This window comes from Astyanax mexicanus, chromosome 20 (assembly GCF_023375975.1).
Source record: "Astyanax mexicanus isolate ESR-SI-001 chromosome 20, AstMex3_surface, whole genome shotgun sequence".
NCBI lineage: Eukaryota > Metazoa > Chordata > Actinopteri > Characiformes > Acestrorhamphidae > Astyanax > Astyanax mexicanus.
The window spans coordinates 20945652-20971809 of NC_064427.1; the positions used below are offsets into that span (position 1 = coordinate 20945652).

The 26158-nt window shown below is 37.3% G+C and overlaps 1 protein-coding gene across 3 annotated transcripts in view; it reads right to left on the bottom strand.

The window, feature by feature from the left end:
* Positions 1-34: 34 nt before the first annotated feature.
* Positions 35-26158, bottom strand: part of pstpip2 (proline-serine-threonine phosphatase interacting protein 2) — a 30261-nt gene continuing 4137 nt past the window's right edge. For 2 of the 3 annotated variants that reach the window (XM_007228835.4, XM_022681165.2), the window contains exons 2-15: positions 25875-25975; positions 20461-20535; positions 15802-15836; positions 15040-15146; positions 14651-14713; positions 12296-12394; positions 10436-10481; positions 9053-9132; positions 7453-7551; positions 6003-6099; positions 5378-5450; positions 3591-3625; positions 3394-3465; positions 35-2071 (exon numbers count right to left, since the gene is read on the bottom strand). In XM_007228835.4, coding sequence (XP_007228897.3) covers positions 3410-3465; positions 3591-3625; positions 5378-5450; positions 6003-6099; positions 7453-7551; positions 9053-9132; positions 10436-10481; positions 12296-12394; positions 14651-14713; positions 15040-15146; positions 15802-15836; positions 20461-20535; positions 25875-25975 — 966 coding nt within the window. In that variant the 3' untranslated portion in view covers positions 35-2071; positions 3394-3409. The remainder of the gene's footprint in view (positions 2072-3393; positions 3466-3590; positions 3626-5377; positions 5451-6002; positions 6100-7452; positions 7552-9052; positions 9133-10435; positions 10482-12295; positions 12395-14650; positions 14714-15039; positions 15147-15801; positions 15837-20460; positions 20536-25874; positions 25976-26158) is intronic. The other variant, XM_007228836.4, reaches the window with a different exon arrangement.

The following is a 26158-nucleotide window of genomic DNA, read 5'->3' on the forward strand; positions in this document are numbered from 1 at the left end:
ATGAAGTTAGATCAATGATAAATGAGTCAGAATATTAAAAGTTGTAAGTTTAACACATTTCATAAAGACAACGCTCATACATTCTCATATACATAAATACACATTATACTAATTAAAGAATATGCAGATTTATTTAAGAAATTTCTGCACAACATGCTAACGGCAACATCTCAGATTTAATGCTCCAACCAGGAAGCTGCACCAGTAAACAAACACACACATACAAACACACACTTCACACAGCCTTGCTTAAAGACTATATTCATTAAATTAATATATTTGCGTCATTTAAGACCATTCCTAACTCCTGGTGCTTAAACTGTATAAATAAATTACATTTCTGTTCATAAAGCAATGTTTTAAGGTTAATTACAGTTATCGATCTGATCTGATCTCACGCACAAACAGCAAATATACACTAATGTGCCAAAAGTCATGGGATATGACAATATGTAGTACGTACTGTAATGACCTGTTGGCCATTATGTTTTACCTTGGGGAAACGGATTGGGAATACCCACACCTTTATTGTTAAGAGTTGTAAGGTGTTATCTTGTGAGTGAGGCTGATGTTGAACATTGGACACCAGTGTGCTCATGACAAGGCCAGGTGAATTATGGGGGTTGGAGTGATGCCTTTATTTAACACTCGTTGATGCGCAGCAATCGTGACCGGCGGAATCTGGCTAAAACTGTCCATGGCAAAAGTCATGGAACACTATTCTAATTCTTGACTGCATTTGGCATTTGAGTGTAAAAACAAGAAATTACACAGAGGCTGATATATAGCATTGTATGCAAAAGTGTGGGTCAATTTGAACATTTTCTGTTAAAACAGTACCAGTCAAAAGTCTCGTTTTTTTTCCTCATTATTTTAAATGTTCTGCATTGTAGATTAATACTAAACTCATCCAAACTATGAAGAAAAACATATGGAATTATCTAGTAAATAAAAAAGTGTTAAACAAAACAGAATATGATTAAAGTTTTTACGTTACTTTAAAGTACCACCTCTTGCTTAGACAGAGACAGTTTTGCGCATCTCTGCTGGATTTTCTCAGTCAGCTTTATGAGGTAGAGTCACCTGGAATTCAGGCTTTCAGTTAACAGCTGTGCTGAACTCATCAAACATTTCTTGTCTCTTAATGTGTTTGAGAGCATCAGTTGTAAAGTTGTGAAGAGGTAGAGTTGGTATACAGTGAATAGCTCTATTTGAGTAATGATCTAATCCAGATTATGGCAAGAACTACTCAACTAAATAAAGGAAAAAATACTTTGAGGAAAAAAGAAGATCGGTCAATCTGAAAAGAAGAATTTAAAGATCTTTAAAAGTATCCTCAAGGGCAGTCTCCGCAAAAAACATCCAAAACTTTATAATGATGAAACTGGCACTCATCAGGTCCATCCCAGGAAAGGATGGGGGAGCAAGAGTTACCTCTGTTGTACAGGATAAGTTCATCAGAATTACCAGCCTCAGAAACCTCAGCAAGTAAACAAACAGCTCTTCAGATAAGAGCATCTAAACGCTTCTTCACAGAATATTTTGGTTTGTTTAACACTTTTAAGTTACTACATGATTCCTTATGTGTTCCTTCATAGTCTGGATCAATTCACCATTAATTTCATATGCAGGAAAAATAAATAAATAAAATAAAATCAATGAGACTGGTACTGTAAACAGTGCTGTAGAATATACAGATGTGTCAGCGTGTCTCAGGGGAGGAAGTGGTAGCCAATTTTAACTCGGAAAATCAATCAAACATGTCAAACATTTGACCAAGGGTGTCCAAACTTTTGCATACATTTACAATAGAACAGAAGTGTAGTGATATGTTAATATCTGTATCGGTTTGGATCATTAACACCATGTTGGGCTGGTTCCAGTGTTGGCTACTTTATGCATTCTGAGAGAACAGTGTTAAAAATATTTTTTTTTTAAATAAAAATAATCTAAAAAAAGTTTTGTGCTTTGAAGTCAATTCTATGTGTCCCCAACTTCCGAATAAACATCCGTTAAAAGTGCCTGAACTGTTCAAAATGCAGGATTGGTGGTGAAGACATCAGCAGGGCATCTGCAACAGATAAACATTTAATAAACAGTTAAATAGATGAATGGTTTGCCCTCACGGCCCGATTTGGATCCTACGATGATCAGGTCTGAGTATGGAGGCGACTGTTGGGTAGTGTACCATATTTTTCAAACTATAAGGTGCACTTAAAATCCATCAGTTTTACCAAAAATCACCAGTGCGATTTGAGCATGAATTCTACCAGTCAGGCTTTAAGGAGCAGTAAAGCCCCTCCACTGAAGTTCAGAGTTATACAGGAGCTTCAGTGAAGATCTCCAGCAGTATTAGGATTAGCCGCTAACCGCTAGCTCTTTGGCCGTTTAGATTTGAATATTATCAGCCTGTAGCCTGCTGCTAACACCAGCTAGTGCTGCTGGAGCAGCATTACTCACTAACTGCTAAGCGCTAGCTCTTTCATTGTTTAGAGGTGAGTATATTCAACCTGTAGCCTGCTGCTAACCCCGGCTGTGCCACTGTTGGAGCAGCATTAGCCTTAGCCACTAACCGTGCTATGCGTTAGCTCTTTGGCCGTTCAGAGGTGAGTATTATTAGCCTGTAGCCTGCTGCTAACCCCAGCTAGCACTGCTGGAGCAGCATTAACATTAATACTGCTGGAGAACTAAACTGAAACTCCAGTATAGCGCTGTACTTCAGTAAAGTGGCTTTACTCCTCTTTAATACCTGACTGGTAGAATTCATACTTAAATTGAGATTTCTTTGAAATGTAAAGTGCATTACAAATAAAATGTATTGTATTATTATTACTATTGTTATTACTCACTAATAGCTAAGGGCTAGCTCTTCCGTATTTCAAAGGCGAGTATATCAGACTGTAGTCTGCGTTTTTACCATGTTAAAACAATTTACCTGGGATGATCTGCTAGCTAATATTGCCCTGGTTTACCAGAACACTCAGGGATTCTCAGTGTAGCGCTGTTGCTAGCGGTTAGCCGCTAATGCTAATGCCCCGGCCTTAGTGGAAATCTGGAAATCTAAGCTTACTGTAAATAAACAGAAACATTTTACTTACCTAACTAAACAGTTTTCAGTAGAGAAATCTGTGTAGATAAACATCCAGCGCTTGTTTTTAATTACAGTTTTGTTTACTTAGCTTCACAGGTCTCACCACCCAGCGGTGAAACCTGCTGAACTAAAAGGGAAACATGGCGACACCCCTGTTCCTTACTAGTGTCACATAATGTGCCTTATAATCTGCTGCACCATATGTATGAAAAAAGACCAGAAAACAGAGGCTTATTGATAGTGCGCCTTATAATCCAGTGCGCCTTAACTCTAATAACGGAGTAATACTGAGTGAGCCGTACCTCGTTCAGCTGTGAGTTAGTATCGGATTAAACTGTATCCTGAGTTATCTATAGTTGAATACGTCACGTCACCTAAAAAAAGAATGGACAGGAAACGAGATCAATCAAATCAACTGAAATCACAAAATCAGAAAGAAATCAAATAAACTGTCTACAACAGATACCGAGAATCATTTTTGAATCATTTGGGTTCATACTTTCTGTGTTTGTTGGTAGAGGCGCTGGTGCTCTCCTGAAACACAGAAAGAAACACAGATAGACAAAATATTGTAAACAACAGTTTTATTTTAGCCATGGTTTTTCCTACCACTGCTTTGCCGATGACACTCGTTCTCACCAGATGATCACTCAATCTCTGCACGAATATCACAGTGTCTCTCAGACATATCCGCATGGATGAAGGAACATCACCTCCAACTAAACCTCTCAAAGACTGAACTTCTGGTCATACCAGCAAAACCTTCTATTCAACACAACTTTGCCATAACCATCGACTCTCTCTCTCTCTCACCGACAAAGGTTGCTAGGAACCTGGGTGTCATGGTTGATGACCAGCTTCTCTTCACGCACCATGTGGCCTCAGTTGCTCGATCCTGCCGCTTTGCGCTTTACAACATCGGAAAAATTCGACCGTTTCTGACGCAACAGGCCACCCAACTCCTGGTACAAGCTGTGGTAATCTCACGCCTCGACTACTGCAATGCCGTACTAACTGGCCTCCCGGCCTGTGTAGTAAAACCACTACAGATGATTCAGAATGCAGCAGCACGTTTGGTCTTCAACCAACCAAAACGGGCACATGTCACCCCGCTGCTCATTGAGCTCCACTGGCTACCGGTTGATGCTCGCATCAAATTCAAAACTCTTATAATCGCCTACAAGGTGATGACAGTACAGGCTCCTTCCTACCTGCACTCGCTCCTGAAGGCTTACGCTACCTCCCGGCCGCTGCGCTCCTCCAATGAACGTCGCCTCGCTTTGCCAAACAAACATTCACACAAAGCAATCCAGACTGTTCTCATACAGAGTTCCCCAATGGTGGAACAAACTACCTTCCACTACCAGATCAGGAGAATCTCTCGCTATCTTTAAGAAACTCCTGAAGACAGAGCTCTTCAAAGAGCACTTACTCTCCTAACACCTCTAACAAACTAACTAATTCTAACCTCATCTCCTTCTTCCTCTTCTCTACTCCTCTATCCCATTATTTCCCTCTGACCTCCTTAAGGCCCTATCTATAGATGCTTTATTTTTAACTTCTATTATTTTTGTACTTAACCTCTTCTATTATTTGCACTTCAATATTGTAAGTCGCTTTGGACAAAAGCGTCTGCCAAATGTAATGTAATGTAATATATAGGCGAGTCAAAAACCGTGCAGCTTAAATTTAGGGCGTGTCAGTGTGTCTTTGCTATCGTACCAACGGGAAAAGTACACCTTGCATGACTCGAAAAACAACGCAAAAGCATGTACTAGTATCAGAGTGTCTCATTCCCTTTAAGAGCCAGGTGCGTTCTGACTGCCGATTGCTATTTTAACAGCCCAGCTTCTCAGCTGAAGAAACTTCCCGTTGGTGATGCACCTGTTTTCAATTCACTGCCAAGAGGGCAATGACCATCTGACTGTTGAAATATTCAAAATGTTTGAGCCAGTGGCAGTTTGTGACAAAAACCTTAAATATTAGCTTTATATATTGGCCATAGGCCAAATCTGCTCTCTAAATATCAGTATCAGCATCAGCAAATAAAAAAAAAACATCAGTCAATCGCTAGTCAACAATATAACCAGAATATATCAAAGGTAAATTATGAAAAAAAGAATTTCATACATTTTTGAAATTCTTCAAAATTCAGAAAATGTCCTGATTTCAGCAATATTACTATCTTCATCATACTATCTTTGGTGTGAAAATACAGACAATATATTTCATAATTTCACTGTTATTTATTTAGTGTATGCTTACTGGACCAGACAGGTAACTCACCTGGTGAAAGACGGCGGTTGTCTGGTTGGCGCTGCTCTTTGATTGGTGTAGAAGTTCTCGTACAGTACAGGAGCTGTGGACCAATCAGAAGCGGAATGCGGATTAATTAAGGTTGGGAGGGGCTTAAAGGTGTAGTTTTCGAGACAATCCAGCCAAGTTCTGCTGAGTTCACTGAGGACACAAGCTAATGCTAACGCTCAGAGCAAACACGGGGTGTTGCCAGCAACAGCTTATTTGCACAAAAGTGACAGAGCCCTTGAAAGGCTTATTTTGACAAAGACAAAATAAAAAAACTTTATGTGAAAGTGATTTTTTTTTTGTAAAGAAATTGTTTGTAACGCAGACCTCTACAGTATTTTAACTTGCGTAAAAAGAAAAAGGTTTTGTATGTTCACTTTAGATTTAGCTCCTTCAACCACAGACGCAGCTCCCCTGTGGTGGATATAACTTATATGGAGTTAAATGGAGCTGCTCAACACTGCAATCACTGCTGTGTCGTGTTACTAACTCTACTGTACCTAAGTGAGAACATTATATGATTCATTCTATATGTTTATTATCACTGTGGGTGTAATATACTGTATAGTGCCCTCTCCATTTCATCATTCAGAATAAGGTGTGTTACCTGGAGGTTTGTCTCCGGTTCTCCGCAGGTTAATGAAGTGCTCGAGATCCTCCTGAATATCACACTGCTCCAGAGACTTCCTCACTTCCTCATACAGCTACACACACACACACACACACACACACACAGTGATTAAGCCAGCCTGTGCCAGTGCTGCGTGTTTAGTGTTTTAGAGGAATGCAGACGGGAGGCTCAGCTCTGTATTTATTAAACATATTAAAGCCTGTAAAAGGAAATCTACTGCAGCGCCACAAACTAACTAAAAATACCCCTCTATTCCAGCCACCATCCCACCATCTCAACATCTCCACATCTCCCCGTTCCACCACTCCAGAGACCTTCTCTATTCCCAGTACTGATAAATCTTACTGCTGGAACAGTGCAGTGCATGCAGAGTCAGAGTGTGTTATTATTAACTACACTGGAAAAATCCATGCAATGCTGATTCCATAAGGAACATTTTTTTTTTTGAAGCAGAAGAAGAAGTTTTTTGCAAGTCATATAAACATAAAAATGAGCATATACAATACTAGTAAAATGTTTGGACACACCTTTCTGTTGTTCTACATAGTTTATTAATAGTAAAGTGATTCAGACTATGAAGGAACACATAAGGAATCATGTAGTAACTTAAAAGTCTTAAACAAACCAAAATACTCTGTGAAGCATTTAGGTTTCTGAGGCTGGTAACTCTTATAAACTTATCCTGTACAACAGAGGAAACTCTTGCACTTCTATCCTTTCCTGGGGCGGTCCTGATCAGTGCCAGTTCCATCATTATAACGTTTTTGACAGTCTTTGCTGTGACTGCGCTTGAGGATACTTTCAAAGTTCTTAAAATTCTTCTTTTCAGACTGACTGACCTTCTTAGTCATTTTTTTATTTAGTTGAGTAGTTCTTGCTTTTCATAATCTGGATTAGAACATTATTCAAATAGAGCTATTCACTGTATAGCTGTAACTCTACCCTTATTTACAACTTTACAACTGATGCTCTCAAACATTTTATTAAGAGACAAAAAAACTCATTCAATTAAGTAACTCTTGATGAGTTCAGCACAGCTGTTAACTGAAAGCCTGAATTCCAGGTGACTCTACCTCATAAAGCTGACTCCAGCAGAAATGTGAAAACTGTCATCTAAGCAAGAGGTGCTACTTTGAATAATCTAAAATATAAAACATAATCTGGTTTGTTTAACTCTTTTTTATTTTCTAAATAGTTTAGTATTAATCTACAGTGCAGAACATGCAATTTCATTAAAAATAATGAAAAAACACTGAATGTAAGGGGTGTTCATGACCATGCAACCATTAACACACTAATACATTTTTTTGTTTAACGACTGACACCACTAATATAAATCTAAATATATTTTGATGACAATCTTTCATTAATTTCTAGTATTTTAATGTAAATATCGATTATAGTTTAATAAAGTGTGTGTAATTACCTCGTCGCTGGTGACGCACTGCTGTGAGAGCTGGTTCAGGTGCGTCCACACGACGTTCCTCAACGAATTGATCCTCTCCACTTCCTGTTTCTCAAACATCTAAACAAACACCACACACACACACACAGTAGCTTTAGAAAATCTACAAATCCTCTCAGTTTGACATAAAATTTTAAAAATATGTTCAAAATGTCATAAAAAGTGTTTATAAGAGAGATAGAGAGATATTTATATGGTATAGCCATTTTCACTAATGCACATTACTCGTATCTGCCAGATATGCTCTGACTCGTGTTCTGAGTCAGTGATGAGCAGTGTTTCAGACCTGTGTGGTGTTTTGTTTGCTCTGATTCTAATCCTGACTCATTTCATCACATCTTCATCCCTCCCTCTTTATCCCTCCCTCTTCATCCCTGAGGGACACGTTCTGACAGGTCTGGATATTATTTCTTAATCTAATAAAATGTTTCATTCCTTTATGGCAGTATACAACTTATTATGTGGGTTTAGAAGCAGATAATATGATACATTACATTACATTTGGCAGACGCTTTTGTCCAAAGCGATACAGTGAATCACAATAGCAATTACATCACTTACATTTTTGTAAAAATTTAATTATATAATAAACTGAAGAGATGACACTCTGATGTAGTGTAGTCAGTATGGTGCTAGTAACATCCAGAGGTTTAACTTTAGAACATAGAAGTATGAGTGAAGGAGTGTGAGATCAGTTCACTTCAGTGCTCAGACCAAACACCCTGCATCAACTCTGTCTGCATGGCACTGTCTGTCCTAGAAGATGGCCTCTTCTGAAGCTGATGCACAAGAAAGCCCACAAACAGTTTGCTGAAGACGAGCAGCCCAAGAGCATGGATTACTGAAAACATGTCCTGTTGTCTAACAAGACCAAGATAACGTTGGTTGAGGCTTCCAGCATGAGTGGTAGCATCCCGTTAAGTAATTCCAAGACCAAAACTATTTGCTTACACTTCCTTGCTCACAGTTAAGCATGGGGGTGGTAGCATCATGGTCTGGGGTTGCATGAGTGCTAAAAAAAAGTGCTGGGGAGCTGATTTCCAACATGTACTGTGGAATACATTCTGAAGCAGAGCTTTAGATTCCCTTCCCTTCGGAAACTCGGATCATGTGACATTTTTCCGACATGATGCAGAAGAAGCTAAAAATAAAAGTTAGGGACTGGGTGGGCAAGAATGTCTCCAGAGTCCAGACAAAACAAATTGAGCAACGGTGGGGCATCCTCAAGTGGAAGATGGAGGAGGACAAGGTGTATAACATCAACCAGCCCTGTTATGTCATTATGGAGGAGTGTAAAAGGAAAAGCACATCTATATTCAATGCAGGAGACTCCGCCCACATATCCCACAGTTCAGTGCAGCGTTCTTTAACTTTCATAACTTTAATAGAGTTCACAAACATTCTGTTGGCACAGCATATGGATCTGTCTGTCTATCTGTCTACTGATCAAATAAAACATGTTGGAGTGTGTTTCACTGTGTTTGGCACAGTGTGGAGTAATAATTTGTGTATGTGTGGTGTGTGTGTGTGTGTGTGTATGTGTGGAGTGTGTGTTTCTTACCTCACAGGCTTTAACATGCTCGTTCAGCCACTCCTCTCGAATCTTCCCCAGCACACACACATTCTGATTGTAAATCCGATCTGTGAACCATATACAACACTTTATAAAATATATCTAAACTATAGTACCACACTGTAAACCCAGAAGCAGTTTGAACTCAAATGATTTAAGTCTGTTTTACATAAAATTGGATATTTCTAAACAATACTCAACTATTTTGAGTTAGTTGAACATTTGTGGGCACATATACTGTACTATTCAAACAGAGACCTTTGAGTTGAACCAACTTATAATAACTGAGTTTAGTCTGTTGCCATTAACAGCTTCTTTTCCATTGGTTTCTGTCACAATCTATTTGCATACTGGGTGTGTCCAACAGTTTCTGACTAACACTCACCATCAGTGTGTAGTGATTCCCCTGGGCTACCTTTAAAAATCAACTTCCCCTTTAGTTGTAATAACTTAATGTTCTAAGTTATGCTAACTTAAGTTTTCATTACCCATTACTTAACTTTTTTAAGGCAGCCGGTCCCCTGATCTAAACCTGATGAACTGAGATGGTGATTTGAGGTGATTTATTTGGGATGAGCTGGAGCTTCACAGCGTGAAGGAAAAGCAGCAACTAATGTTCAGCACCTCCAGGAACTCCTTCCTTCCAGACGCTGAGAAAACTATTCCAGGTGACTCTCCCTCATGAAGACACTGAGATTAAAATCTCACCAAGAGTGTCCAGATCTTTCCTCTAAGATAAATATGCTACTTATTTAGAAGAATCTAAAATATATTTAATATTTTAACATATTCTGGTTTCTTAAACACTTTTTATTGTTTACTAAATAGCAATTCAGCATGTGTTCCTGTATAGCTTTAATATAGCCTTCAATATTAAATCTACAATGTAAAAAGACAATCATGAGAAGAAAAAAAAGCACATTGAATAAGAGAGAGGAGGGGTGTCCAAACTTTTGACTGGTACTGTAATGCCTCTGAATATGCATAAATGCTCCAATAATGCGATAATTCTACAACATGATCCAACATGTTATTACTGCACTCTGTAACAATAATGCAACACTGGAGTAATAATAGTAGTAATAATAGTAATATTGAATGGATATAATGTAGGTGTAGGTGTGTAATAGAAAAAGAGAACAGTGCAGATAATGATACAAAATATTGTGCAGCCTTATTACTGTTATTAATAATAATAATGATGAAATATTAATTAAATTATTGTGTTTTATACTGTGCTGTGTTTTGTAGCAGTATGTTTAATCTGCTGAAGGTTGAGTGTAACCCTCACTGTGGGAAAGTCAATAAAGTGTACAGTGTGAACTGGAGTATTGATTTATTTCCCATTATACTTTTATAAAGCTTCCTCACCTGCTTCCTCTGCTGCCTGCTTCGCCTGCTGCGCTTTAGCAAACAGCTGCAGAGAGAGAGAGAGAGAGATGGGTTATTGTAGCCTGTATTAAAGGAGAACTCCGGTGTAAAATGGACTTGGGGTTTACTGAAACGCAATTACAAGTACTAACCTTTGTTGAATATCCAACCTCCGTTTCCAGATAGCATTCCGTAATACAGATTTTTTTTCCAGTTTCTACAAACAAGTTTTAGAATGGGCGCTATAGGGGCATACTGTTACCACTACTAACAAGCTCAAAAAAGCTTGAGAACTGTAAAAGTGCACCGGAAGTTTATGACAATAGTTAGTTTACATTATGTAGCACTACACTAGTTCTCTTAACGTCATAAGTCTGGAAAACTAGCTTAGTGCTACTATTTTAATAAACTTTCGGTGCACTTTTTAAAGTTCTCAGTGTCTCGTTTTAAATGTCAAGGCTCTCCAAATTCTACCAATGTGTACCAAGTGTGGAGCTATTTTGAGCTTGTTAGCAGTGGAAAAAAGCGATTTGTCTGATTGGGCAAAAATATGCCCCTATAGCGCCCATTCTAAAACCTGTTTGGAGAAATTGGAAAAAATCCGTATTCGGGAATGCTGGCTCCAAACGGAGGTCAGCTATTCAACAAGGGTAAGTACTCGTAATTATGTATCACTACACCAGAGGTTCTCTTTTAACCAATGCTTTTCAGTAAAGTTTACTTACACTTTTAAGTTTAAATAACTTAAAAGTGTAGAGTACTTTATAAATGACTATAGCTGTACTCTAAATGGACTTTTGACTTTCGAAGGCAGGCCAGGCAACCAATTACTATTTAAGTCGATAATAATGAACATCTATTTTTATACATAAGGTGCACCAGATTAAGCAACACTAGTAAGGATGCCTACATCAAGGGTGTCGCCATGTTCCCCTTCTAATGGGGAAGCGCCTTAGTAAACGGAACTGTAAACCTTAAAAAAAAACAAGCACTGGATGTTAATCTATGCAGATTTATCTACTATAAAACCATTTATTTGGGTGAGTAAAGCTCTTCCGTTTACTTACAGTAATCTTAGATTTCCACTATTTTGTCTGATGGTGAGTTTTCAGGGAAGTGTCTCCAGCACTAAGGCTGGGTGCAGCAGCTTTAGCATTAGCCGCTAACCGCAGCGCTAGCGGGATGTAAAAATGCCGCTATAGCGCTAGACCAGGGAACCCTGAGTGTTCTGGTAACCCAGGGTGCTATCAGCTAGTGGTTTGTCCCACGTTGCTTTTTTTAACACGTTAAACATGCAGACTACAGTCCGATATACTCATGTGTAAACGGTGAAAGAGCTAGTGCCATGATTAGCGGATAATGCTAATGCTGCTGCACCCAGCCTTAGTGCTGGAGACACTTCAGTTTAAAAAACTCACCTTTATAATGCTGTATTTTAGCAGAGTGCCTTTACTGCTCCTTACCGGAATATAAGGAGCACTGTCGATTTTTGGGAAAATGAAAAGATTTTTAGTGCACCTTATAGTCCGAAAAATACATTAGTCACAGTGTCTCTCGCTGCCAAATATGTGCCAACATGCCAACACCTGAGACGTGGTGGGTAACACCTGTGCCCCGCCCACTCCTATAAAAACTGCACCCTTACCTCACTTAAACCCTTAACTCAGCTTTTTGATTACATAAGAACTAAGTGCTTTTGAGACTCTCCTATTCCTACTCTCTCTAGTCCTATTCTTTTGGCAGTAGTTCTCTACAACAGAGGTGTGAAGCTGTTGGTTTATTATGAGGAGGTAAGTATAGTTATTATATCCGTTACTATAGGTGGTTAGGTAATTTCCTGTGAGGTAAGGTGATACAGACCTTCTCCTGCTGCTTGGTGTTGCTGGTGGTGGCGCTGCGGTTCATGGTTTGCTCCGCCTCCTCCTTGTCACGACACTTCTGCTCATATGTCTTCTTAGACTGACAACACACAAACAGAGCAGAAGGAGAGGTGTAATAACCATTAATGAGTATTAATCCAGTATGAATCTGCATTGTAACAATTATATATTGATTTTAATCCAGTATCAATTTGCATTTGCATTGCAATAATGATGAATTGATGTGAATCCATAATGAATCTGTGCACTTTTTACTTTTTAGTGTTTTTATCTAGTATTTGCACAGCAATAATGGTGGATTGATTTGAATCCAGTATGAATCTGCATTTTAACAACTGATTAATATATATCCAGTATGAATTTGCATAATAATAACGACAGATTAATTTTTAATCCATAATTAATCTGTACAGTAATTACTGTAGAGTGTTTTATCCAGTATGAATCTGCATAGCAATAACAATGGATTATTTAAATCCTGTATGAATCTGCCAGTATGAATTTTCATTGTAATAGCAAATAATTATTATTAATGCACTATGAATCCACACAGCAGAAGTGATGGATTGATTTTAATCCAGTATGAATTATCATAAGAATATTGATGGATTGATTCTGATCCACAGTGAATCAATGCAAAGAAATTACTGTAGATTGGTTTTAATCCAGTATGAATCTGCACAGCAATAATGATGCACTGATTTAAATTCAGTGTTAATCTGGACAGTAATAATAATGGACTAATTTAAATGCAGTATGAATATGCTGTTGTTTTGTTTATTGTAGTGTTTTGCTGTTTTGCAGTTCAGGTTTTTAGTGTATAAAATGCTAATACTATTAAATAATAAATAAAAAATGCTATTAAAAAGTTCAGGTACTCGTGTACAGTAGCTTCAGTAAAGCAGAAGAGGAAATCTCTACATGTAAATAAAACCTGATAATACCGATAAATCGGATACACCACACACACACCTGAGATCTGGGAAGTGATTCAGTTACAGGTACGAATGCGTGATCACAAGAAGTAAACGTGATAACACTGTAACAGGGTGGATCTGACACTTCCCCTCTCCCTGCTGCTGTAAATCACTTACACATTATCACTTCCTCTAACGGCACACACACACACACACACATACACACACTAGAGTTAATACACTAGTGCCTATACACTCTGCTTTCACTACCTAGTGTTTAAACATCCATCTAACATTAACTGAACAACTGTTTTTCTATTGGTCGATATACTGGCCCAAAAATTATGCCAATAAACAATATTATTCTTATTTGAACTATAAATTTATGCCACTGAAATATTGATCTAAATCTAAAAGTATAATATTGTAATTTTTAAAATTACAAATAGTCAGAATAAATTTCAAGTGGAATATGAAAATGTTTGAAATATCTTATAAATAAATACATTTTTTTACACATTTAACACAATCTATTATTAACATTAACATCTTCGTCTCATCAAATAAACAGCAGACGTTAGCTCCACCCATTATTCAGTTCCACCAGATCTAACTGCTGCTTCCAGGTGAGGTGGATCAGGTAAATGGGGGTGTTAGATTAGAGACCCCTGATCTATACTTATACTACTAATAATATTCACTAGAAAAAGGCCACTGCCAGACAGTTGCTAGGCAGTTGCTAGGTGGTCCCCAGGCTGGAACTGATTTTGCTAGGTGGTTGTTGTGGCTTTGCTACATGGCATATATGATATGGTGGTTGCTAGGTCGTTGCTTTAATGTTGCTATGTGATTGGTAGAGTAGCCTAGGTGATTGTTATGGTATTGCTAAGCAGCTGCTGTGGTCTTACTTCATGGCTACCATGGTATGGCGTGATGTTGCTAGCTGGATGTGATAGTGCTGCAAGGTGGTTGCTATTGAACAGTTTAGTGGTTGCTAGGTGACTGATGTGCTGTTGCTGAGTGGATTGCTAGTATTTCCTAGTAACTGAATAACACATATCACACTATGGATAGATAGATAGATAGATAGATAGATAGATAGATAGATAGATAGATAGATAGATAGATAGATAGATAGATAGATAGATAGATAGATAGATAGATAGATAGATAGATAGATAGATAGATAGATAGATAGATAGATAGATAGATAGATAGATAGTGTTCCTATATGAACCCCTGTGTCTCTGACAGGAAGTGATGCATGATGTGAAGAGCTGAAAGTAGAAGTGCTGTATATAGACTGTGAGTGAACTATAGTTAAAACACTGTTCTGTAAATATTCCTCTTTCCTGCTTTATTACTTTCCCTTCATCCAGCTCTGTTTTATAATAAAAATTCAAATAATACATTTTTACCTCCATGGTTTTCTTATACTGCGTCCCCCTCTGTTTATGCAGAGCATCCATCTGCTGCTCCACCTGCAAAATACACACATACACCTGTATTACAGCCAGATCCTCCACCAGCGACTCTAACTGTACCATATAGCCGGAACCACTGGAACAGTAGTACTGAAGAGTACAGTAACTTTAAGTGATGACACCTTTACCACACGTCTGCTAGAGCTGCCCTAGACAACCGTGAGTGCTGAGCCATGCAGCAGCAGAACACACAAGTGAGTAGTGGAGTGAGTTTTCAACTTAATCACTTTCTATAGAGTTCCAAACTGTTATAGCTCACTGTAATATTACCGTGCAGGAGATGCAGAATAATATATATAATATACAAAATAATATATATTGACCTTTTTTCGCATTTCTTTCTGTTTCTCTCTGAACTCCTCCAGCTTCTTGGCTTCGTCCCTCATGGTCTGGGCGAGGTGCAGGTGAGACAGACTCACCTGTTCAGTTTCTGTTTAACACACACAAATGTTTCAAGTTGTAAACTTGAATTTATCTAGAATAAAGCTATTTGATCTAGAATAAAGAATTTGATTATTCTCCCATCTAGTAAATATACACAGCCTCTAATTACATTAAAAATTTAAATGGTCTGGACCTAAATAATAATAATAATAATAATAATAATAATAATAACATCATAATATTTATGTTTTATTTATATTGATTTATTTTGGTGATATTAATATTGTTGGCAATATAACATAAAAACATATTAATACTGTATTTTTTAGACTATAAGGCACACTTAAAACCCTCTCATTTTCCCAAAAATCGACAGTGCACCTTATAATCTGGCGCACCTTATGTATGAATTCTACCAGTCGGGTATTTTCAGACCTCTCATTTTGTATTAAATAATTATAATCTACCAAAATACTAAAGTGTAGAATATTTACTGCATTTAAATACAGAATATTGCGATTATCCAAATATGGCTTTTTAATAGTTTCATTAATAATAATAATATTATTGTTAACAGTACGATATAGCACACCTCTACTTTATTAACACACACACACACGCTGCGTTTCATCATAAAGGAAGGCCACAAAACATCCTGGTACTTTATAAAGTTTCATAATGCCACCACAGCTTCTACTTACGGAGTTTAAAAACGTCCAGTGACCTCTTCAGTGTGCTGCAACACACAAACACACACCAATCAGACACACAAACACAATCATGTGATCCATTCTGTAAAACATTCTCAGCAAATTCTGAACCTCTTACATTCCTATACAAACATCATGCTGTCTGAATGCTGGAAGAACTGTCTCTTAAAAAGTGTGTTACATTGTATTCTGTTCTGTATTTAATTTGGATAGTTTCGGTTTCACACTGAAGTTTAGTGAATAAATAACTTTACTACATCCTGTCATCATCACCTAGATGGGCGGAGTCAAACAAGCTAGTTCAAGCTTAACTGCAATTGAAACAAAAAACTCTATTATCATTTAAAAGTTCTTACATCTCCCTCATCTGCTGACTTGACAGGGACAGTAGGTACAGATCCCTCCCTCAGAAGAAGTCTGCTAGCTAATTCTTCAACTGATTTAGTGGGTGGGGCTCAGGTAGGAATTGACGGGTGAGGGGTGGAGCCAGGGTGGTTCTATGTAGGTTTTTTTTGTTTTGTCAAAATATGAATCCTGACACCAAACTCTTTCAGCTGATTCACAGAAAACTGATGGATGGATGGATTTTTTGGTGAATAACACTACTTGGGTAATGTGATTCTAGATTGTAGTGAATCTGATTGTGAATTGTGAATCTGATTGTAGTTTGCATGGTTTTAAAGTTGATATATTATGGAAAACTCACTTTTTGCAGGCTTTTATATTTCCAAGTGGGTCTCGGCTGCTCCTATAAACACTCTAAACGCTCCAATACAGTCAATAGCACTACTTGAGTAATGTTCTAAGTGATCTTAGTAAATCCCAAGCATTACAATAACTCTTTGTTAATGAATAGTGATGAAACTGGCACTCATCACACTGTACTTAAAAGATTTGAGGAAACCGGTTGCCTTAAAAAAAAGTTAAGTAATGGATAATGAAAACTTAAGTCAGCATAACTTAAAACATCAAGTTATTACAACTAAAGGTGAAGTTGACCTAACTTTTTTTTTGTTATACTGTAAGACCGGATAAGTTGAGTTTACTTTACTTCTTTAAGGCAGCTCAAATATTTTAAATAAAAACTTGAGTTAGCATAAATTAAAAAATCAAGTTATTACAACTAAAGGGGAAGTTGATTCATTTCTAAGGTAGCCCAGGGGGAATCACTACACACTGATGGTGAGTGTTAGTAAGAAACTGTTGGACACACCCAGTATGCAAATATAAAAACTGTGACAGAAGCCAATGGAAAAGAAGCTGCCAATTGCAATAGTCTAAACTAAACTATTATAAGTTGGTTTTATTCAAAGATCTCAGTTTGAATGTATAGTATATGTGCCCACAAATGTTCAACTAACTCAAAATAGTTGAGTATTGTTCTTCTTCTATTGATCTTCTGGGTTCACAGTGCGGAACTGTCCTATCAAGGAGGTCTGGAGATACAGATTATTCACTGTATTTATCGTGTTTATAGTGTTTATAGGGGCAGTTGTGACCCAAGTAAAAAAACACACAAAAAAAACACACAAAAAGTTAGTTTTGCACAAAATATCGCCTTTAAAACAATGCAAACTTCAATCAGAGCAGAGAGAGACAAAGCTGAATAATCTTAATACTGTTTGAATATCTGTATAATATCAGTACAGAACAGTCAGAGCGTTTATACAGCCGTCAGCAGGCCGAGCTGCAGGAGGAAGCAGAACTAACCACAGAGTGCTGTGGGACATGTGACCACACTAAACGTCCGTCAATAACACTTATCTCCTAACAGCTCTGAGTCAGGCCTTACAGCCATCAGAGGAGTGTTATAGAGCAGCTCGAGAACAATCAGACCACATCAGAGCTTCTATACAACAAACACAGTGCATACGCTAGATATTAGAATCTAATAAACCATAAAGTTGTGTGCATTGCAATATTTAGAGTAAAACTGTGCTCTTACCCTGCTAATTGAACCTTCACACTCTGCTCCTACTGGTGCAATGTGTAATTAATGAAGCTTGACCAACAGGCTGCTCCAATTTAGCCATGAAACCTCCCACACTAAAATGACAGGTGTTTCAGTTTCATTGTCCAACCACTGTATATTCTAGGGCAGTCCTGATGAGTGCCAGTTTCATCACGATTCATCAACTTAAAGTTCTTGAAATGTTTCGGATTTACTTGAGTAAAGTAGTTCTTGCCCTTATATGGAACATTAGAACATTACTCAAATAGACCTATTCACTGTATATCTGTAACTCTACCTCTTCACTACTTTACAACTGATGCTCTCAAACACTTTATTAAGAGACAAGAAATTCAAGTAATTAACTCTTGACGAGTTCAGCATACCTCATAAAGCTGAGTAGAAAAAGAAAATTCAGCCAAGATGTGATCTAAAACTGTCATCTAAAGCCCTATCTGGATGGGATTAGTTTCTCAGGGGTTCCTGGGATAATTTTCTCTGTGATTTTATTTCCGTCCAGAATGACCATGTATGTGTTTTTCTCAGACGACCTCTGAGAAAATTAAAGGCTGAATTATCTACTGTGTTTCTCTGAACTCTGTGGTCCTCTGGTAATTTTAGTTCCGTCCGGACACACATCTCTGAGTTATGTCTCCTCACATTTAATAAAATAGCTGTTTGTCCACTGCCGCACCCCGTAATTACACTTTGGGTGCACGTTTCCATGGAGTTCTACGTAAACACAACGCTGTGTTGTTTTGGTCTTTATGTTCTTTATGTCCTGTTGAAGGTGTTAATGATGGTGATATGATAATATGTCTCTCAGTAAAAATAAAGAAGATTATACAGAGGCGTGAAACCACAGCTGTATTTATGCACTCTGTTTAGAAACCCAGTAAAAGAAAGTTTTACAACTAACAGCAAAAACACAGTCTCCTAAAAACTGATACAACAAACACACACGTAATCCCATATTACTGAAGATAAACACACAAAAAAAAACATAATTTTTACTGACCTAGTTATTTCCTGTTGTGTTGTCTGTACTAAGTGAACAGAGCATATTATTATATTATATTATTATATTTTATCTGTCTCATTTCTTTATTCAATTTAAACATCTTTCAAATTAATGCAATTTACCATATTTTTCGGACTATAAAGCCCTATCCGGACGGGATTAGTTTCTCAGGGGGACGTCTATGAAATTTCTTTTACACTTCTACTTAGTGATAAAACTCCTGCATCCGGACTGCAATTGAAAAAACAGGGGGACCAGTGTTTTTTTTTTTAGGCTTTCTTGGTCACGTGACATCGCGTTCAGTAGCTCCTCCATTTCCACTCACTGTTGTGTTTACATGAATCTCCGTGAAAACGTGCGCCCAAAGTGTAATTACAGTGTGCGGCAGTGGACAAATAGCTATTTTAATAAACTTGAAGTGTCGAAACTCAGAGATATGAGTCCAGACGGGACTAAAATTACCGGAGAACCACGGAGTTCAGAGAAAAACAGTAGATTATTTAGCCTGTAATTTTCTAAGAGGACGTCTGAGAAGAAAAAAACACATACATGGTCGTTTCGAATGAAAATAAAATCACAGAGGACCCCCCATTAAAGAGAAAATTACCCCAGGACCCCCTGAAACATTAACCCATCCAGATAGGGCTTAAGTCACACCTAAAATCCTTTAATTTCCCAAAAATCCTCAGTGCTCCTTATGTATGAATTCTACCAGTTAGGTATTAAGGAGTAGTAAAGCCACTCCGCTGAAGTACAGAGTTATAAGGGTGAGTCTTCAGTAAAGTTTCTCCAGCATTAAGGCTGGGTGCAGCAGCATTAGCATTAGCCGCTAACCACAGCACTAGCTCTTTCACCATTCAGAGATTCATTTTCTCTAAATAAATGGAAGTGCTTTAATCACCCAAATAAATGATTTTCAGAAGAGAAATGTGTGTAGATTAACATCTAGTGCTCGGTTAACTTTGAAATATATTTATTTTAAAAATTAGAGTTTTAGAAGGGACACATGGCGACACCCTTGCTCACTTCGATGTACGTAGGCATCCTTACAAGTGTTGTTTAATGCACTTTATAATCCGTTGCACCTGCATATGTATAAAAAAGACCAGAAAATAGACGTTCATTGATAGTGCACCTTAAAATCCAGGTACATCCGAAAAATATAGTAAAAGGGTGTAATTTCAAAGTCATTAAGCATAATATTCATTAATTTTCAGCTCCAATGATCATATATTCCAGCTACAGACACTAGAAACTTCACGTGAAGCGCTGCTGCTCTTTAAACAGATTAAACAGTGCAAACAGACTAACATAAACATCGGTTCTGGTGAGAAAATCAAATTTGTGGCACTTTTACCTGTAATGTTAAAGTAATCTATCAAATTATAACCATAATCAGATCTGCTCCACTGCTCCACACCTAATGACGGATGCTGATGTGGGACAGACTGACAGTTAAGAATCTGCAGACGTTTCAGGAAAACTCAGAGGTCAGAAAGCATAAAACAGAGCATAAAGAGAGGCGTTTCAGGGTCACGGAGGGTTTAGGAGTGTTATTCTGATTACTGTATAACTGACTGATCATAAACCAGCGTTTACACCCGCTGAACTGCAGCAGCAGGAAATCTCACATTATATTTAAACATTTTAAATAAAATCATACTTATCATCATCTTACTTCATTTCATTGAGTCCGCACGCTTTCTTGGAAAGGCCCAGAAGTTCCTTGGCATATTTGTCCTCTATTGCAGCTCTAAAACACAGTAAAACACAACGATTAAATAAGAAACTTCATATATTTACAATCTAGATCATGTTTTTATCTGAGTTTTACAGTTTCACACCTGAGACTGGTAAACACACCTGAGACATAAACACATAAAACATTTTCAGTGCAGCACATACTAGCAGAGTTATGATGTAAATGCTATTCATCAATGGATACCAGAAAAATATTCCACAATTTACCTGTTAATTTTAAATAGAAATATTGTTTTTTTGTGGAAACCCATTACCACTATCTAAAAATATATACATACAGCATTTTTTTCTTATTATAAACTAATCTGCTTGCTATCTCATTATTTTGAGAGAGCAAGTCATTATTTTTGCGATACTAAGTCATTATTTTAATATAGCAAGTCATTATTTTAAGATACTAAATCATTATTTTAAGATACTTAGTTATTATTTTGAGATATTAAGTCATTATTTTGAGATGCTAAGTCATTATTTTGATATACTAAGTTATAATTTTGAATTACTAGTTCATTATTTTGAGAAATAATGACTTACTATCACAAAAAATGAAATATTATCTCAAAATAATGAGATAGTATCTCAAAATAATGACTTAATATCTTAAAATAATGAGATAGTATAACCAAATAATGACTTAATATCTCAGAATATTGACTTAGTATCTTAAAATAATTACTTACTATCTCAAAATAATGAGATAGTATAACCAAATAATTACTTAATATCTCAGAATATTGACTTAGTATCTTAAAATAATTACTTACTATCTCAAAATAATGAGATGGCAGCTTACCTAATAATAATAAACAAAATACGGTGTTTTTTTTGGGGGGGGGGGAATCTCTGGTTCGAATCCTGGTAATGCAGCTTGCCATCAGCTGCTGGAGCCCTGAGAGAGCACAATTCTCCTTGCTCTCTCTCTCTGGGTGGGTACAGTAGATGGTGCTTTTTCCCCTCATCACTCCTAGGGTGATGTTGATTAGCACAAGGCTGCGTCTGTGAGCTGATGTATCAGAACCGAGTCGCTGCGCTTTTCTCCGAGCATTAGCGCTGTGATGCTCCTCGGTAAAGCTGCATCAGCAGCAGCAGTTTAAAAAGAGGCGGAGTCTGACTTCACATGTGTCAGTTTCCTCTGTTGAAAAGCGTTGGATACATCCAGATAGCTGCGCCGTTAAAATAGCAATCCGCCAAAGTCAGAGCTCACCTGGCTCTTAAAGAGAATGATGAGCAAGTGACACGCTGATTGATTTATTTCACATAATGCCAAAAACTAACCACACCTATGATTAATTAAGATAATTAGTACATGCCTTTTGCTCGTTTCGAGTCACGCAAGGTGTACTTTTCCAGTCGTTACAATAGCAAAGACACACTGATACCCTAAATTAAGCCGCACGGTACTTGTGTTTTGTACAGTATGCTGTGTTGCTTCATATATGAAGTTCCATGGGGAAATCTCCCTGCTGACACCGACCGCATAATTCAGCCTTAATCTGCAGCTCAGCTGCTTTCACTTTCTCCATCACCAGAACCAGCAGATCTCAGACGCACTGACCGCCCTGACCTCAAAACGCTCCCCGATTACACAAGTCTTACAAAACATATACTTACATAATATAACAAAACACGCTACACACTTCATATCATGGGAAACTGCAATTACTTCATTTTTGTTTAAGCAATAATAATGATGACAATAATAAAGTGTAATTAAATTTCACTTTTCTTACATTCAGAGCTAAATAAAGTAGTTTATTACAGTTTTCCTTTATGGTTTTAAATTCAGTGTCATCTGTAACGAGACACCAGATATATCTTCTGGGATAGCCTAAAAACACTTAGAAACAACATGGCAACCACCTGGGATAACACATAAACCACATAGCTACACCAGAACAAGCACCTAGCAACAATATGGCAACCACCTGGGATAACACATCAGCTGCATAGCTACACCAGAGCAAGCACCTAGCAACAACATGGCAACCACCTGGGATAACCCATCAACCACAAAGCAACAACATGTCAACCACCTGAGATAGCATACCAATCACATAGCACCACCAGAAAAAATCACCTAGCAACAACATGGCACCCACCTGTGATGGAATATCAACCACTAGAAACAACATGGAAACCACCTGGAACAATGTACCAACCACATAGCAACCCCAGAGCAATCACCTAGCAACAACATGGCGACCATGTGGGATTACACACCAGCCACATAGCAACACCAGAGCAATTATCTAGCAATGACATGGCAACCCCCTGGAATATCATACCGACCACATAGCAACAACATGGTAACCATCTAAGATAGCATTCCAACCACACAGCAACAACATGGTAACCATCTGAGATAGCATATCAACCACATAGCAACTCCAGGTAAATCACCTAGCAACAACATGGTAACAACAAGCGATAACAAACCAACCACTTAACAAACCAAGAGCAATCATCCAGCAACAACATGGCAACCACCTGGAATAACATACCAACCACATAGCAACACAAGAGCAATTATTTAGCAACAACATGGCAACTATCTGGAATATCATATCTACCAGAAATCAACCTCAATGCAATCATCTAGCAACGGCATGGCAACCACCTGGGATACCATACCAACCACATAGAAACAACATGGCAACCACTTGAGATAGCATACCAACTACTGAGCAACAACATGGCAACAACCTAGAATAACATACCAACCACATAGCAACACCAGAGCAATTATATAGCAACGACATGGCAACCACCTGGAATATCATACCGACCACACAGCAACAACATGGTAACCATCTAAGAGAGCAACACCAGAGCAATCTTTTAGCAGAAGACGATAGAAGATTAATTATAAGCAGAAGTGACATGACACTTTTACCTTTTTTAGAGACTCGTGACTAAAGACTTGACACTTGACTTGGGCGTGCAAAAAAAGACTTCATGTAAATATCTCTTCCTCAAACTGAGAGAAAACTGATAGAGACCGCGAGCCAGACCTTCTTCTCCAACATCAGGGTCTGACATCACAAACGCACTTCTATGAGAGTGATCAAAATTTCCCATAAACACATAAACACACTCCTAGACCTTGTGGAAAGCCTTTTTAGAAAAGCTGAATCTGTTATAGCTGTAATAGGTGGACCACCATCCTATTAAACCCTATAGATGAACTTTTTGAACTTTTTTTGTTTTGGTGTGTTTATTTTTCGTTTTTGTTGTCAGTTCCTCTTTCAGGTTTTATAACACAGTAATTATATCAGACAGACACATGTCCTGATCTCTTTTACTCCAGAAGACATACGGCTGCTCAAAAATATAATCATTTAAAATGTAAAAGGAAGCAGAATTGTTATATTTTCCTGGAACTGATCATGTTTTGGTCAAAATTTAACCAAGCGCTTGTTTTTTTTTTGTTTTTTTTACTTATTTTTGAATGTATAGACTTTAAATATATTCACACCTAAGATATCTTTTAAAAATGGTTAGACTAGAGTGTTTATGAGTTGAAAGCATAAGAATATTGATGATAGTTAATTGCATGGCTTATTAATTATTACTTTGACAAAATACATGGAGAAACAGCATCAGGCGGAGTTATTCTTCTTGATAATCACACCTCTAGGATACATATAGATACTAAAAACCTGACACTCAGAGCAGCCTGTGCCTTTCAGTATTTTTTTTTTTTTTTTTTTTTTTTTTTTTTTTTTTCTTCTTTATTTAACCAGGCAGATCATTAAGAACAAGTTCTTATTTACAGTGATGGCCTGACATAAAACACAAATAAGTAACACTTAAAAAAAAAACAACAAACAAAAACATAAAAACAGGATAAGAAAAAACATTAAAAACCATTAAATCAGCAGGCATCCTCAGCATTTTGAGGATCAGGACACACAAAGAAAACTACTGTATATACAAAAATGTAAACTTTTTAGTCCAAATAAATAAAAATGATTAGTGCAAAATAACTACTTAGTAAAATAAAAGCTATATAAAGTAGTGTCACATCTAGCTTTAGTTTGGGTAAAGCAGGTAGTTTCACACTTTTTCTGTGGGACACTTTTGAGTCTTTATTTACTGATATTATTTGGTTTGAAACATCATATAAATATGTTTGAAGCACTAAAGGTAAATAATATTGGTTGGGGGACGGAGATCTCACTTTTTTAAATGTTTTTCTCAATGGGTTTCTTGTAGATACTTTACCGCACTGCATCACTATTTTTAAAAAGATTAATTCCACCCTTTCTAACCATATATGGATTATGTTTAAGTGTGAAGAGATTCCTGAGTAATTAAGCTGAGAACACAAGGTGCGATTTTGGACGGAAAATACGTCTGCAGGGTTCTAAAGGTTAAGAATAGGATGTCACTCAAGTTCATATGCATGCAAAGGCATTCGAGCGAATATTTTTGGCAGTTTTATCTACATAGTCTACGTAATTTTGGCTACTCTTGCTGTTTGTTGTGACACCAGAGGAAACAATACCTAAAATAATTTATAGGTGAGAAAGAGGACATCCTGTGCTAAGACTGGCCATTTGAATATGCTTTTTTTCTCTTTAAAGACGAGCGAGAGATGACTGTATTTCCCTAAAAGCGCTTTCTGAAAGTGCTGGGGTGCAGAACTGAGCCAACTTAAAGGTCATCACGTTTATAATACAGTTAAAAATTAGTTTTAAACAGGAACACTCCGCAAATTCGACTTTTAATTCCTCCAAACTCACTCTAAAATAAGTCACATAATTAAGACTAAGGTTCTCAATGTTCTCCATACCAGGTTCAAAAATGTTTCACATCTACCTTGTTTAGTCCAAACCAAAATAGCAGATGTGAAAGGTGCTGCAAACCACAGCCCAGATAAAAAAATCGCATTTTCAACTTCTAATTAGAGTTATTCGTAGTCTGGATATTTCCTGTTATAGCTGAATTCACACTTTTAATCCCAGAAAAACGCACTTTTTTACCTTTTAAAAAGCCATTTAAATGGCTGATTAAAGGGCTGATTACTGTTGTTTTGCTCTTTTTCTCAGGTTTTGAGTGCTCAGCGCAGATTTTTCCCTATACTGTGCAGCCCTAATTATGTATCTACTGTAACTGTAGATTAGTGAATTTTTCGCACTATGCGGTGAACCAGATTATAAGGTACACTATCAATAAACGTCTATTTTCTGGTCTATTTTTATGCATACAATTTACTAATATAATTCATAATAATTAGCCCTGATTTAGTAAACCTTTGGAACTGCAGTGGTAAATGCTCATTTTTTACATGATTATTGATTGATGACTATTAATGATGCTGGTTCTCACCTGGCTTTCATGAAGTCCTCGATCTCTTTGCACGTCTTTTTCCCATCGTTCAGGTGCTGGATGATGGCGTCGTATCCTGCTGTGCTGGTGATTTCACTGCTCTGTCCACATAAGGAAGAAAATAAAGATATTTTTAGTGAACTTTGGACTCAAACTCCTTTTACAAACACGGCAGATCATTAATAATCAATACATCAGCACATACTGCCATACTGACACACCATTAAAGGGTCCTTAGCCTATATTTTTTTCTCAATTGTATGTATTTTATACCACAAGGTCCA